General features: G+C 40.3%; 1 protein-coding gene across 1 annotated transcript in view; it reads left to right on the top strand.

Annotated features, from left to right (window-relative positions):
- Positions 1 to 15,599, top strand: part of UGGT2 (UDP-glucose glycoprotein glucosyltransferase 2) — a 126,464-nt gene that overhangs the window by 14,405 nt on the left and 96,460 nt on the right. Inside the window, 4 exon segments of the mRNA XM_032593625.1 lie at positions 3,768 to 3,861; positions 3,863 to 3,919; positions 14,062 to 14,181; positions 15,011 to 15,096. Coding sequence (XP_032449516.1) covers positions 3,768 to 3,861; positions 3,863 to 3,919; positions 14,062 to 14,181; positions 15,011 to 15,096 — 357 coding nt within the window.

The following is a 15,599-nucleotide window of genomic DNA, read 5'->3' as shown; positions in this document are numbered from 1 at the left end:
TTAGGAACAGTGAAAGTGGGTTTAAGAGAGGGAGAAAAAGGGATGCCTGGGTGACTCAGTCGGTTAAGCGTCTGACTTCAGCTCAGGTCATGATCTCACGGTCCGTGAGTTCGAGCCCCGCTTCGGGCTCTGTGCTGACAGCCCGAGGCTGGAGCCTGCTTCAGATTCTGTATCCCTCTCTCTCTCCACACAACCCCTGTGTCGTCAAAAATGAATAAACATTAAAAAAAAAATTTTTTTTGAGAGAGGGAGAAGAATGGTGGGTAGATTTCGGGAAAGTCTTCATAGGAACATTTTGCCCAGTAATTTAGAAAGGCTTTAGGCTGTTCAAGAATAAAGCCCCCTTGGCTCCTCCACCTGGTAGGTAGCGATCTGCACAACACGTAATACAAAATCACTAGTCGTAACTACTGTAATTCCCTTCAAGGAGGAAAAGAAAACGCGTGAGGATATTTAGGTTTTCTGGCATTTTTAGCCCAAAATAAACAAATTCTCCAAAAGAAATCAGAACATGTAGAATAAAACCGGTGTGGAGCATGAAAGGAAGTGATTCAGGAGAGAGGAGAAGGAAGGAAAATATCCTATTACTGAAATTATGTCCTAAATCTAGAGCAAGGTCCTGTGCCACTAGTACTTCAGAATTGCCTGTTTAAGAAAAGATTGGGAGTGAGGAATTAGCTTCTTTCCCATCTCCTGTCTCATTGCATTTTGGCTTGTTGAGGCCTGATACCATGCACCGTGACCTTCAGGTCCTGGAAGTAGTGGGAGGAGCTGGAGCCTCCATGGGTCAGGCCGGCAGTGGTTCAGTCATGGCCCAGGCCGAGCCTGGCTCTCCTCCCCAACGAGGTTGGACAGCAGGAGGCTGTAGCAGTGACCAGGGAGGAAGGCAGGTAGGGCTGAGCAAATTTGGAGCTCCTAAATGGTGTTTCACACCTGTGCCCTAGAGCCACCGACTCATCTTTTCCTTGAAACATCCACCTCAGCCACAGATTTGACCAGACACGTTGGTGCCAGTGGATATTAAGCATTTTGATAACCAACCTGTTCTGCTTGAGTGGTGTCACCACAGTATACCCTGCCAAAGAGACAGACGGAACAAAGGCGTCTTGATATCCCTGCTTGTGTGGGGCTTCTTTGTGTATCTGAGTTATCTGACTCACAATCCTTCGGGGCTCTTGATAAATACGTATTTGTAATGCACGCAGCATTAGAATTCAGTATTGCAAATTAATTCAATATTAAAATTCAATTCAGTAAATATCTGAGTGCCTGCATGCTACAGAAGCTGGTCGATATTGGGGGTATAATGGTAGAGATAGAAATAAGTGGTCTAGTCGGATAACTGATACCAAATATATAATGACAGTGTGAATTATAAAAGATAAAATGCAGTGCTCTGGGAGGTTATAACTCCAGAGATTAAACTAGTTCTTGGTGGAACATAGGGACAAGTAGAAATGTCAGATTTCTTCAAGGAAGTGATAATTTAAGCTAACACTTAAGGACGAATCAGGCAAAGTGGACAGTAGAGGTTCTGCAAGCAATGGGGTGTTTGGAGAAAAATGACAGCGGATTCCTTTGGCCGGGCTGTGGAGTGAGAAGCCAGAAGAAGCTTGAAGCCACACATGTGAGAAGGGTCAGCTTGCGCGACCCAGTTTCGGATTTTTGCCTTTTGTCTTCAGGGCTGGAGAAGCCAGTGAAGGGCTCTAAACCAACCTAAAGATAGTACCTGTTTCAAAGAGAAGCATGAGAAATTACTTTGTTTCACAATCTGTAGATATAAGGCATTTTCTTAATAATAGACCTACCATATTTAAAGAACCTTTTTTTTTCCCCATTGGTAGCCAAAATTCAGGATTTGAAAAGAGCAAGGAAGAAACTAATGCTTATAGAGGACAGCTGTATGCCCAGTAGTGAGTTAATTTAATCTTAATACCTTATTACAGTGATTATCACCATTCTCTCTTTTAGATGGGAAAATGACACTAGTGTAACTCAAAGATAGGGATACAGCTGGCAAAAGCAGGATTCAAACCTCATGCTCTTTCCAGTGTACTGTGTAACTCGATCAGGTTTTTCTCTCGATGGTTTTCCTTTGGAGACTAGGTTGGGATAACAAAGATGGTAGATACAAAACCTGTGGAGAATATTAAAGTTGTCCAAAAAGAGTGACCAGTAAGCATCGTAAAATGTTCATTTTTTTTTAATTTTTTAATTTATTTTTTGAGAGAGAAAGACTATGAGCAGGATAGGGGCAGAGAGAGAGGGAGACACAGAATCTGAAGCAGGCTCCAGCTCTGAGCTGTCAACACAGGCCCTGACACAGGGCTCGAACCCATGAACCACGAGATCATGACCTGAACTGAAGTCGGAGGCTTAGCCGACTGAGCCGCCCAGGTGCCCCGCATCATAAAATTTTAAAACGAGAGAGCACTGGCAAGCAATCCGGAATTCTTATCTTACAAAATAAGAGAATTTAGACCAAAGGGGTTAAGAATTTCAAGAAGCCTCACATGAAGTAGCATGGTAGCCCAGACTAAATCTTATAATTAGATTGGGATTTGGGGGATCTAAGCTAGTGCTCTTTTGAGCATACACGTCATCTTCTCATAGATTGGAGGCGGGTGGGTAAAAACGGTGCTTTGTAAAGCAGTGGTCAGGAGTGCCTGGGGTACAGACATTCAGAGCCAAGTCATCCAGGCCAGCTGAAAACACTAACAAAAACCAGCTTTTGTAAGAGTTCGGATATTAGATCTCAGCCTTCTAAATGTAGATCTCTCCAGGCCTGCCTGAGCATGGTATTCTGAAATCCACACATTGCTTTATTCTGATTCTGTTCATTTCTGAAAAGTGAAGTGACTTCTTCCGTGGTTGGATTTTGTGATGAAGCAGTTCAGTTAACTATTATAAATATGAATTTTAACACTTGGTTTCAAAAAGCAATAAAGTCCTTTCTTGCCTAGGAAAGCTTTACCTTTGCAAACACACACACACTTTACCACTACCCGTAAAGTCTTACCTTTACAGATACAGGGAAGCACTGCCTTCTATAGCATTCATACCCCAGCTCTGTCCTCACCCACTGAGAGGCCTGGGCAGGAGACCACCAACCGTCTGGGCCTCGCCTGCATCACCAGGACGTCCTGAGGCGGTTGTGAGGTGCGCTCTGTTTGGGGAGGACGTAGACTTACCTGGAACACAGTGTGAGCTTGATCAGTAGAAGTGTAAGGAATCAAATTGCCCAAACTTTTTGCCAGTGGGATTGTATATTGATGTTGTTATTTGTAGCAGTAATCTTCCTGTCGTGTTTAAGAGCTCTCAAAGTGTTACATATGATGAGAAATTTTAGTGTGTGCTAAACAGATGTGAACTTTCATGTTTAATGGGGCTTTTTTCTGCGCTAAAATTTTATATCATGGGTCCCCTTGTTTTATTAGTTGATTTACCAAAATGGTGACCTAGTATATTTTTCCCTTCATTTTTGGCTTGCTCAGGGATGAGCATATCTTCACTTCTTTGCTAAACAGTGTAATAAATATATCTTGTTGCTTTGCCTTTTAAATAGACTCTGTCCATGTACACAAAAAGTCAACATGAGCTTACCCTAGATAATTAGAACTCCTTGTTTGTTAATAAGTTTTATATTTTTCCTGATATTCATAAAAATACCAGTGGAATCTGTTTCTAATGCTTTAAGAAACTTATAAACGTTAAAGTTTTTTTTAATGTGGCAAATGAAAGTAAAACTCATTTCTTTTCTTTAAAAGAATTTTGGATATGCTGAGACTAGAAGGAAAAATGATGAATGGCCTTCACAATCTTGGGATCAGCAAAGAAGATATGAGCAAATTTTTAAAATTAAAATCCCATGGTTTGGGACCATACCTATGCATTAGATATTAGGCATTCTTCTATAATGGTAAGTGCTTATGTGTAGTTCCTTTTTTTAATGTTTATGTTTAAGAGAGAGACAGAGACAGAGTGCGAGCAGGGGAGGGGCAGAGAGAGAGACAGATAGGGAAACACAGAGTCTGAATCAGGCTCCAGGCTCCGAGCTGTCAGTAAAAAGCCTGATGCGGGGCTCAAACCTACTAACCAGGAGATCGTGACCTGAGCGGAAGTCCGACACGCTTAACGTACTGAGCCACCCAGGCGCCCCTCATGTAGTTTAAAAACCTTTAGTAGCTTTAAGACTGAACGTAAAACCCATTGTTGGCAGGCCTTCAAATAAATGTAAGCATTTTGGAGAAGGTTGCAGGAGACTCCAAAGAAAAGTGAAAATACAGACTCCTCCCCTCTGATTTCTTGTATTAGCTTTCCTGTCCGTCCTGTTCTCTGCGTTTCCTCACAAGAACTCACTCGTTCAGGATCCGTCCCAGCTTTAAAAAAAAATAATAAACACAAATAACCCCATGAATGACAGCAAGAATTGAACATCCACTATTAAAATCAGTGGAATGTAAGGATGCCACCTACCATCACGACAAGCTCGTCTGGCCAGTTCACAGTGGCCGCAAGCCTTCCTGTCGGTGCTGCACCTGCGGGATTGGGCGTCTGCTCACGTCCCCGCCTGCTCGCAGCTCCAATGCCCTCCCAAGTGAGGCCCGTGAGGCTGTCGGTGGCCTTCTCCCTCCTTTCCTTTCTAGGCTGTGAAATACTCTTCTCCCCACTTTCCCTTCGTCGTGCTCCCTCCAGCCAGGCAGCTCCTGCTCGCTCTTCCGGCTGCAGCTCCCAACAGCTGGGACCAAGAGCAGCTTTGGAGGATGTGTTCCTGTGTGCCCTGTGCAGAGTCCCAGCATCCCCTTACGTTCGGCGATTCACCAGAAGGACTCGCGGAGCCTAGAAGTTGTCATACTCGAGGTTACAGGCTGTTGTGAGCAGAACACAGAGTGGCGTCCGCAGAGGGAGAAAGCACGAGGTGAAGTCCAGGGGAGACCGGGCACAAGCTCCCACGTGCTTCACTTCCCGCGTGACCATGCACGCCAGGCGCGCTCGAGCCGGTCTGTCGTGTAGGCATACGGTGGCTGGGTGACTGAGGTCAGCCACTCAAGCTCCTGGCCCTCAGACGGAAGGCAGGTGTTCATCCTGTCATGTTCACGTTCGCTCTGTACAGACTGCCGGAGCCTGCAGCGAGGTCCTCCGCGAGGGAGAGAGGCCGCAGTCGGAACCTCTTAAGGGCTCAGTTACCGGAAGCCAACCTAGAGGACCTTTGTCACGGAAACAAGCCCTTGTACAGAACGTGCAAAGTGTGAGCAGCGCGGCCCACTGAGTTAACCCTTTCTACCCTGCCACGTACACACACGTGTGTGTCTGTGTACGTATTTATTGTTACACGATTACCAATCCTTCCTTATACTTTGGGCAGTTAGTTTTTATAATTTTGCAATTTTGTTCTGTGATTCTTTGAGGACTTTGTTTCTTACTAGACCATATAAACTTGAAAGTAGGAATTTTTATCCATTTTTTTCCTCTCACCATTATACCCCTGGTTTTAGTAGGTACTCAATAAATATATTCTTTGAACGAATAAGTAAATATTTATCTCAAACCAACATAAAACATAATTTTTAGTCGTGAAACTAGGAACATTCTAATTACAACATAATATCACCATTATGATTTAACATTAGTATAAAAAAGTTTGGCAGTTAGAAAGGAGAAAATAAAAGTATCATGTGGCAGATTATATAACTAAAACTCCTCCAAGACAGCTGTTACAATTAATAAGACTTCAGTAAAATGGGTTTGAAGTGACAGCAGATCAAAAGCTTTATTTCCAAAAGCCACTTGGAAGACACAATGATTTATTCATAATATAAAAATGCAAGTACCTGGATAATATCTTTACTATGTAATAATCTTAATAATGAATAATACAAACTGCAACTTAATTGAGGAAATATAGACAGATATAAAGACAAACGGAAAGAGCATTAATTGGCAAAGACTTTGAAGCAGTTGTGGCTGTGGTGCCTTTACAGCATTTATAGACTTTGATCAAGTAATTTCACTGGAAACTCACATAAGGAAATAGTGGGAAATGGAGAAAAGTGTTTATACCCAAAGATATGATCACCACTGCATGTTTTTAAAGCAAAATAGAAATGAGTTAAGTATGTAATAGAGAAATGTTGTAAATTTTATATCCATGTGCTCAGGTATTATTCAGACACCAAAATTATGTTTATAAGGATTGTGTGTATAAGGATGTGTCAGGAACAATGACTGTGCTCTCATGTTAAGTAAAAAATATTTTTTTAATTTAAATTCAAAAAAAATTAAATTAAAAAAATGTTTTACATGTTAAGTAAAAAAAGATTATCTTACATGATAAGATAGAGGATCAGAAGGAAATGTATCAAGATGTTCTTATTAATGGGTGATGTGGTTTAAGGGGTAGTTGGGTGTTTTTCTTCGTGCTTTCTGTAAAGGCCAAATTTTTAGCAGGTATATTTTACTTTCTATGATCGGGGAAAAAAATTTTTTTAGAGATTTTATTTTTAAGTAATCTCTAGACCCAACGTGGGGCTCAAACTCACAACCTCAAGAAAAAGAGTCACACGGTCCACTGACTGAGCCAGCCAGGCACCCCAGAAAAAAAAAATTTTTTTTTAATGTAAAGAGGCATAACCTCTCTGAACATCTTGCTAACTGTCTCATGTAAAAATTTAAGGGATTTTCTTGGAAGTATCTCAGTTTTTATAGTTCTATCCTACCTGAAAAGCCTTCTCACTTACAAATTTAGTCTACCATCCAAGAATCATGGAAAGACAACAGCAACAACGAAATGCCATATTCCCTAAGTTATTAATTAGTTTATTCTCTAGTGTATTATTAGTGTATTCTCTAGAACACTAAGTGCCTTGTTATAAATGTTTATTGCTACTGTGTTTTACTGCTCTTTAGACCATATTGTCTCATTGGCTAGATTTTACTTTGACTTGGAAATCTCTAAGCTCCATTAACAGATGTCTTCTCTAAAAATGTTTCATCAGAAAAAGGAATGACCATGTTAGTAATCCTAATACTTTGTGACTTTCAAGCATTCGTGCATTTGTAGAAGACACTGGGAGTGTGGGCTACAATAAGAAAAGGAAAGTAGTCTTCAAGACTACTCTTAATAAGAAATAAATCTATAAGGAAACCTTGCAGCTCCATTTATAAAATAACATCCTGGTCCTCCCGGGTTGGCCACGAAGGCCAGTCACCACTGGAGAGGGGCAGCCTGATGCTGTCCCCATTGCCCCTTGTCCCCCCAGTGCCATTTCCCCACTGCACTGCTGTGACAGCTCTCTTGATCCAGCTCTTGGACACCTTAGGAGACGTTCTTTTCCATTCTAAGAGTATCAAAGTAATTTTTTATTGAGGTAAAATGTGTATAAGATATGCTCCTTTAACCTTTATAAGTGTGTGATTTGGTGGTATTAAGTACATTCACAGTGTTGTAAAGTCATCACCAAGATCCATTTCCAGAACTTCTTCGTTCCAAACAGAAACTCTGTAGCCATTCAGCAATAACTCCTTCTCCCCTTCTCCCCAAACTCCCTGGTAACCTCTGTTCTACTTTCTGTCCCTATGAATTTGCCTTTTCTAAGTGCTTCATAAAGGTGAGATTATATAGTGTTTGCCCATTTCTGTCTGTATTTCACTAGGCATACTGTTTTCAAGGTTCATCCATGTTGTAGCATGTGGCAGAATTTTATTCTTTTTAAAGGCTAAATAATAGCTTAATTTTTTAAATACCCTTTTTTGCATATTATTAAGGGAAATTTTGTGTCTCAAATGCTTTTATTTTTCCACTTGGAAAGTGTCTGCTTTCAGTAGATAATTATTTGTGAGAGTTGATTTTCTGGATTCCTTTAAAAAAAACTGGCAAGAAATGCAGAACTCTGGGTTTGGGTACTCTTCACCTTGGTCTGTGAAAGCAAAATTAACTCATGCATAAGCTTGATTTTTGCTTAGATTTGCTACCTCCCAATATGATATGTATTTATTTGTTTACATATAATCTTCTTCCAGTGGCATGTGAGCTCTATAAAAACCAGGACTTTGTTAAATATCCTCAGCATCCAACAGGTCCTATCACATAGGAAGCACTCAGAAAATCTGTTGGATGCCTTAATGTCAAAACAGTTATTCATGAACAAAAGCAATACTTTGCGTTTAATTCTTTTTCTCCCCCTGGATCTGTTTCTGTACTTTTTGTCTTTACAGAAAAAGCTGAGTCACTGAGTTAGATTACTTCGACCTCTGTATTTATACCCTCCCCAAAACAAACCCTGGCAGTTTATTTCTTAAAATCTGCTTGCTTAAAAGTTGAGTAAAAACTCAAGAAGGTCATTGAATATTCTCCCATCCTTGGTTAACCATTTTAGGTTTCTCTCACCAGACGTCAGGAGACACAACTTAAATTTTATATAGTTTAGTTTCCTGTTTCTTGTCTTGCCACAGTACATCAGGTTTCACTAGTATTTTGTTAAAGTCTGTAAAAATGACCATACAATTGTGTGCTTGGCTCCTTTGCATTATAATTCCTTTTCAGTCTAATGTGCCAGACCCCCCATCATGAAGGGGGCTGGGTCATATTCCACCAAAACTACCCCTGCCCCTAGCTGCAATTTTCTGTCTTCTATTCTGGGATATCCGTGATGTAGCCATATTCCTGAGTTGCTTATGATCATTTTCTTCAATTTCCTTTTCTTTAAAGTTCCCAAGTCACCCTAGCCATTTGTCATCCTATCAAAACAGCTCTAATTCTTTGTTTTTGTCACAAAATGACAGTGATAAGATTAAAAACAAACACTAGTCAGCACAGGCAGAGGAAATGAATTCTTTACCCAGATTAAGAATGTAACTTGCTACCCACAGTGGGCCCCACAGTCTATGACAGCAAATTTCCCATCCAAGCCCCATAATGTTGTAAATCAGCTTACCGTAGACACATGGGTTTACTCTGGACTCTTAGTTCCATTGATCTGTATCTTACCCTTATGCAGACACCACACTGTTTGATTACTGTAGTTTTTGTAAGTTTTGAAATTGGAATTGTGAGTCCTCCAAATTTGTTTTGTTTTATTTTAAGATTATCTTGGCACTCCTAGGACCCTTGCCCTTCATTATGAATTATAGGATCATTTTGTCCATTTCTGGAAAAAGGACAGTTGGCATTTTTATTGAAATTTCATTGAACCGATAGATAATTTAGAAGGTATTGCTATTTTAATACATTAAGTCTTCTGATCCATGAATATGGGATGCCTTTCCATTTGGTCTTTATTTTCTTTCAGTGATCTTTTGTAGCTTTCAGTGTACAAGCCTAGTACTTGTTAAACTTATTTCTAAGTATGTTATCCTTCCTGATGCTATTGTAAATGGAATTGTTTTCTTATGTATATTTTAGGATTTTTCAATGCCTCTTAATTTTTTGTTGAACATGGGACATCTTGAACTAGAAGTCAGATTCTCACCCTCCCTGGGTTTGTTGTTACTGTTTGCTGTTGTTTTTATCATTTGTTTAGTGTCTTCTCTGAACTAACTTTGTAAAGTCTATATTCTTTTTTGTGTGTGGCCATGGAAATCTCTGTTATTCTAGCCTAGTCATCTACTCAATTTTGGACAGAGATTTACTTAAATCCCCGGACCCAGAAAACCTCCCAGTCTTGAATACGGGCTCTATGTGTGTGGCTGAGGGAGGAGGGGGCAGCTTGGGTCAGACCCTCAGCCAAGCGGTGTGCATGTGCCTCAGCCTTCACTCCCTGCTTGCACAGAACTTCAGAGTCAACCTGAGAAGAGAATTCGGGGCCTTTCAGTCTTCCCTGGGCATGTGCAGGGCCGTTTAGAAAATCCCAGGAATATGCCAGAATGTCTTAAAACCCTATTTCCTAAAACGTCTCATTCCCCAACCTTTCTTCACTGGATTTTGACTACTCTGCTTTCATCCCAACCGTTTTCTGTTGCCTCAGGGAGGAGTAACTAAAACATTTGCCCATAAATGTTTTCCTCAAATTGGGTTTGCAGCTCTAACACTGTTACGACTCAGTCAGATAAAGCCCTGGTTTTCAGTGGGTTTTCTAGGAAGTCACCAGACCGTTCAAACAAAAACTAGAATTCTTTCAGAATGAGGTCCGTTGTACTTTCTCCAGTATTGGTACTGGAATTCAGGCTGCTGTTGTCAAAGCTACTGATAAGCTTGGTAGCAGAAGATAGGGCTGGGATAACTTATCACACCACAAATCTCACTGCTCTTACTGAGACTCAGCCATTTTTCTTCAGTATTCTCAAGGTTGCTGCAAGCTTTTGGTTAGTTTTCATAGTTCTTATGATGTTGATTCCCCCCCCCCCCCAGATTTTCTCGTTTTTTGTTGCTTTTATGTAAGGGTGGAGTTTTGGAATTCCTTAGCCATTTTGCTGATGCCACTCCCTCAAGAAAACCCAAAGGTATAAATTATAAATCTTTTAAGTGTTTTGCTTCTCTCAGAAAGAGAGTCATCGTGTAACACCATGATCAGTCTTGTGTCCTTTTGCTGACCTGTGTAGCTCCTAGGACACTGAGGAGATTGTCTGGTAGGTTCTACTCTGTTAATAACAATGTCTTTTATTCAGTGTCTTGGCAGCCCAGTAGATACAAAGGCCAGAGTTGCGACCAACGAAACTAATAGAGGTAGTTCATTGGAATTTCAATGCCAGCTCTCGATGCAGCTTTGTGAGGTCACGCTCATAAAGCTCACAAAGCTCATTGCTGCTGCTTCTGTAAATTTACTTGAAGTGAGAAATGGGCAGTTCAGTCTCTGGGCCTATGCACCCAATTTCCATTGTCTCTGTAGTTCTCCAAAGTGGATCAGGGTATCACGTAGGTGAGTTTACCCAGCACCCATGCTATAAATTGGGCCATTGCTGTAGTGTTTGTTCTAACTGCAGTATTTGTGGTAAGAATCACCAAGGGCACTTGTTTTACATGGAGATTCCTAGGCCCTATTCTGAGATTCTTGCTACTTGGTAGGTCTGAAGGCCGGCCAAGGAATCTGCATTTTCAGTAAACACCTCCAGCTATTTTGATCCATATTAAAAGTGACTCTGCCTCCAATCATTAATCAGGTTCAGTGGGACAGATACATAAAGCATTATAAGGCCAGTTTTTCACATAAAACCAATATTAAGTTATCAGGGGGATCAGATATTCACATCCTCTACTCTGGTGCCTTTTCCTCCACTGGCCTTGGATTCCCAGAGAACAATGAACTGATCTAGACACTGCTAGAGTCTACCAGGATTTCCAGTTCATAGGGGATTCCTAGCATATTGCCAGGATCTTTAGAACTGTTCCCATTACCTTCACATCTTGGCAGGAGTTATCTCAGAAACATAAACAAGATATATCACTACCTACTTTTCCAGGGAGACTGAAGTTCTCCCTTCTCCCTCCCCTCAGTATTACCAGGACAGATGGTAGCAGAAGTAAGCTAATCACAAATCCCCATCATACTTGTTAACCACAAAATGGAAATTGTTGCAGCTGACCTAGTTACCCCTGCCCACGTGTCTTTATGGACTTCTTCAGTACGTCCCGGACTGAACCGTCTCCCTTTCCTGTCCTCTCCCCTCAACAACCTGCTTCTGTTACAGCTGCTGTCTCAATGTTGGTATGCTGCTCCTTTCTGAAAGCCATGAATTACCCTAGATTTTCCCTCTTACTTGTCCCTCTGTGTGTGTGTCTCTGAATTCAGTCTTCTCTCTGAAACCACTGCCTCTGACTTGGTTCAGCTCTCCAAAACCTCTAGAACACTGCAGAAGCCGCCTAATTTCTTCAGTCCCAATGGTCTCCTCCCTCCTTTCTTCTGGGACTTTCAGGGGCATGTGATAGACCGTTTGCCTGTGTCGTTCATCTCTCTTACCCTTTGTTTGAATTTTTGCACTGTTTTTTTCTCTGTGTACTTTAGTTAATATACACTTGATTGACCTGTCTCCAGCTGACTTATCACTGTCTTCCTCCGTGTCCAGTCTACAGTTAAGAACTATAAGAACTAATTAGGATTTAAGTATAGAGTTTTAGAATCTAGAATATCCCAGGGCGCCTGAGTGGCTTAGTCAGTTAAGCAACTGACTTTGGCTCAGGTCATGATTTCACAGTTTGTGGGTTTGAGCCCCATGTTGGACTCTGTGCTGACAGCTCAGAACCTGGACCCTGCTTCAGATTCTGTGTCTCCCTCTCTCTCTCTGTCCTTCACCTGCTTGTGCTCTGTCTCTCTCTTTCAAAAATAAACATTTTTAAAATTTTTTTTAAAAAACTAAGTAAAATCTAGAATATCCTGCTGGCTCTGTTTTTAAAAAATAGGTTTTTCTCTTAACATTTTCCATCCTTCCATCCATTTTCTTTTTATTTTTTTAAAGTTATTTATTTTGAGGGAGAGGGAGAGAGAATGAGCAGGAGAGGGGCAGAGAGCGAGGGAGACAGAGGATCTGAAGCGAGTTTAATGCCGATAGCAGCAAGCCCGATGCGGGGCTCAAACTCACAAACCATGAGGTCATGACTTGTGCCGAAGTCAGATGCTTAACCGACTGTGCCACTCAGGTGGCCCTATTTTTGTTCTTTTTTTAATATGTAAATCATTAAAGTCCTTGTGTAAGTCCTATGTTATCTGGTTTTTCTCTTACGTTGTAATATTTGGTCCTTTATTTACATGGCAGTTTTTGAGAGGAGCCCCAAATTGCCGATGTAAAGTCACGGAAGCAAAGGCTTGTAAGGTTTGCCCAGCAGTCCAGGCAGCAGGCCTCCCCCCGCTCTGTTAAGGCAGGTTTCTGGGCTTTGTGAGAGCTCTTCTGTGTGTCTCACTTCTAGGGGCTAGCCCTCCCTCTCCTTTTCTCAAAGCACAGTGTTTACCAAAGTCTTAACACTTTGAACTTCAACTTCTGTCTCCTTATTACCATGCCCTGGCTGCAGTTTCAACTTCCCAGTGTCAATTCCCCCTAGCTTCTTTTTTTTTTTTTTTTTTTTTTTTGGCAGTGTTGAGGTGAGTATGTGTGTGTATGCTCACGTGTGCAGGTTAGTAGTCAGCAAATGAGAGGAATTTGTATAAAGACGGTTTGTTTTCTTCCCTGCAGTTTCCTCCTCTCCTGTATTCTCCCCACCCCCACCCTGGCCCAGTTCCTACCATTTAGGAAACCCTAATTTTAACTTCTGTCTTTCCAGCACAATATGGCTGTCACTTTCAGTTTAAATTAGTTCTTCCAGGCTGCAATTTTGAAAATGCCCCTAGGGATAGAATTGAGGTGAGCATGGAGCTTTTCCCTTAATGCCTCCTGCTTTCAAGGATTGTAACTCCTTGACTCTTGATTGTTGGTTGACCTTACCTCCATGTAAACAAATGTTTATATGTTTTCCGCCCGCTTTTAGCATGTTTCAGGCAGGCGGCTTAGTCTAGTGTAAGTAGTTACCTCTTGATTCTAATTGGCTTTCCAAGGTATCATGTTTTATTTTCCTTATGTCTGAGGGTTTAAATTTGAGAAGGGAGGTGGAGGACCTCATTGCCTCCTCTACTGCTGATAATTAAGATAAACACTTATCTCTCTCAAATAGTTTATGGAGAGTAATTTCTATGCAATCTTACCTATTCATTTTTATTGAGAGAGAACACGTGCGAGGGTTGGGGGAGGCTACTGGGAGAGGGAGAGAGAGAATCTTAAGCAGGATCCACACCCAGCGTAGAGTCTGATGAGGGGCTTGATCCCACAACCATGAGACCACGACTTGAGCTGAAATCTAGAGGCAGGCCCTCAACTGACAGAACCACCCAGGCACCCCCAATTTTATTTTTTAATATGAAAAACAAACCTGAATAGAAGTCAGTTGTTCTGGCGGGGGAAGGCTTACTCTTAAAGGCCATGGTAATAAAAATTGTTGTACATGATGTATTCCTTAATGTAAAGAATATTCAACTGGCTTCTTCCATTTAATCAGAAATACATAAATTTCTGTGTATGATTTTACTTGTTTGATAGAATAAAAATTGGCTTTAAGATGATTTAAGTGTTAATATACTTAAAGATTTCTGGATTCTTTTCTAGTGGATCAATGACCTAGAAAATGATGATCTGTACATTACATGGCCTACAAGTTGCCAGGAGCTTCTAAAGCCAGTGTTCCCTGGAACTGTACCTTCCATAAGGCGTAATTTTCATAATTTGGTGAGTTTATTTTGACATTTTATATACATCTTTTATAGAGATGTCAGCATTCTTTTTGGATTACCTTGTTCTTGGTAAATAGACATCTGTGTAATAAGAAGGAAATACTTACCTGATGCAACAAGCTTAAGGTGGCATGACTGACTGTCCAAAGCCAGCAGTGTCACATAATCCGCCTCTTCTTGTTTACATGTGCTTTTATAATACCAATATGATATTGGTGGTGAGTTACTTTTACATTTTCTGAAAGGAATTTGATTGAACTTTTTCCTTCTGTATAATAAAGAACTAATGATTAAAGTTTAGTACATTTCAGGGAAAAACACATAAATATCACTTTACCATCCATGTCTGAGTTCACTATTACAATATTAAATAACCTTATAGAACTTTGAAATGTGTAGAAAATACTTTTTTCCCCACAAAGACAAATTTCCTACAGCAAGGTAGAGAGAGCAGTTATGTTAATGCTATTTTTTTTCAAAATTCATTTACTATCTTTTAAAAATATTAAAATCCAGTGCACATTTAGAATACGATATTTCATTTCACATAAAAAAATTTTCTTTGTGCTGTGGTTCAGAAAGAGGATGAATAATCTGGTAATTAAATTCCATGTCTTATTCAGATGTGCAGCCTTTAGAAATCCTTCATTATCTGTGAAGTTCTTATATAAAATTCTTTAGTATTGCTAGAAATTTCTTTAAAAAAAAGATTGTACCTTGAATTTCATACTTTTAGCTACAGGAATCCGACTAAACTTGAATTTCATGAAAATTCCAAAATGTTAAAACAAAATAGTGATTATAAACTATCTACTTTCTTTTAGGTTCTGTTTATTGATCCTGCCCAAGAATATACCTTGGACTTTATAAAACTTGCTGAACTTCTCTATTATCACAAAATTCCTCTTAGGTAATTGTCAGTTTATAACATTCAACTATCAACTGAAGGAAATCTGTGAAATTCATGTTGTATTAAGGAGTATTGCATCGAGTGTTAATGTGGGATTCAAAGCAGTGGTGGTCTCTAATGCCCAACACAACACAGCTCTTTTGTGAAGTATCATTTACCTTTATGATCGACTATGTTAATCAAAGCTGCTTGGTAATCTCATTTATCCCGTTATTTCCTGAGAGAGTGATCTCATTACTTTGGGTGCTTATAGATGGATCCATTTCCCTGGGATTGGGTTAAGAATACACTTTCCCTTTTTTTTTTGGAAAAAACACAATCCTTGGAAAAACACAATCCTTTAATAATATCACCACCAGAGAGAGTTTGACAGTTTGGAAAAATCCAATAGGTAGGCGGATGTTGGTGAATAGACATTACAAATCAAACCTTTTCAAATTAAGTACTTCCCCTCCCCCCTCTATTAACACATTCCGTCCATCTAGATGTTGTAGTCTAGTAAT

The sequence above is a fragment of the Lynx canadensis genome, chromosome A1 (assembly GCF_007474595.2).
Source record: "Lynx canadensis isolate LIC74 chromosome A1, mLynCan4.pri.v2, whole genome shotgun sequence".
In the NCBI taxonomy this organism is placed as follows: domain Eukaryota; kingdom Metazoa; phylum Chordata; class Mammalia; order Carnivora; family Felidae; genus Lynx; species Lynx canadensis.
The sequence above is the reverse complement of the archived record's forward strand: the minus strand, read 5'-3'. Positions and strand labels throughout refer to the sequence as shown.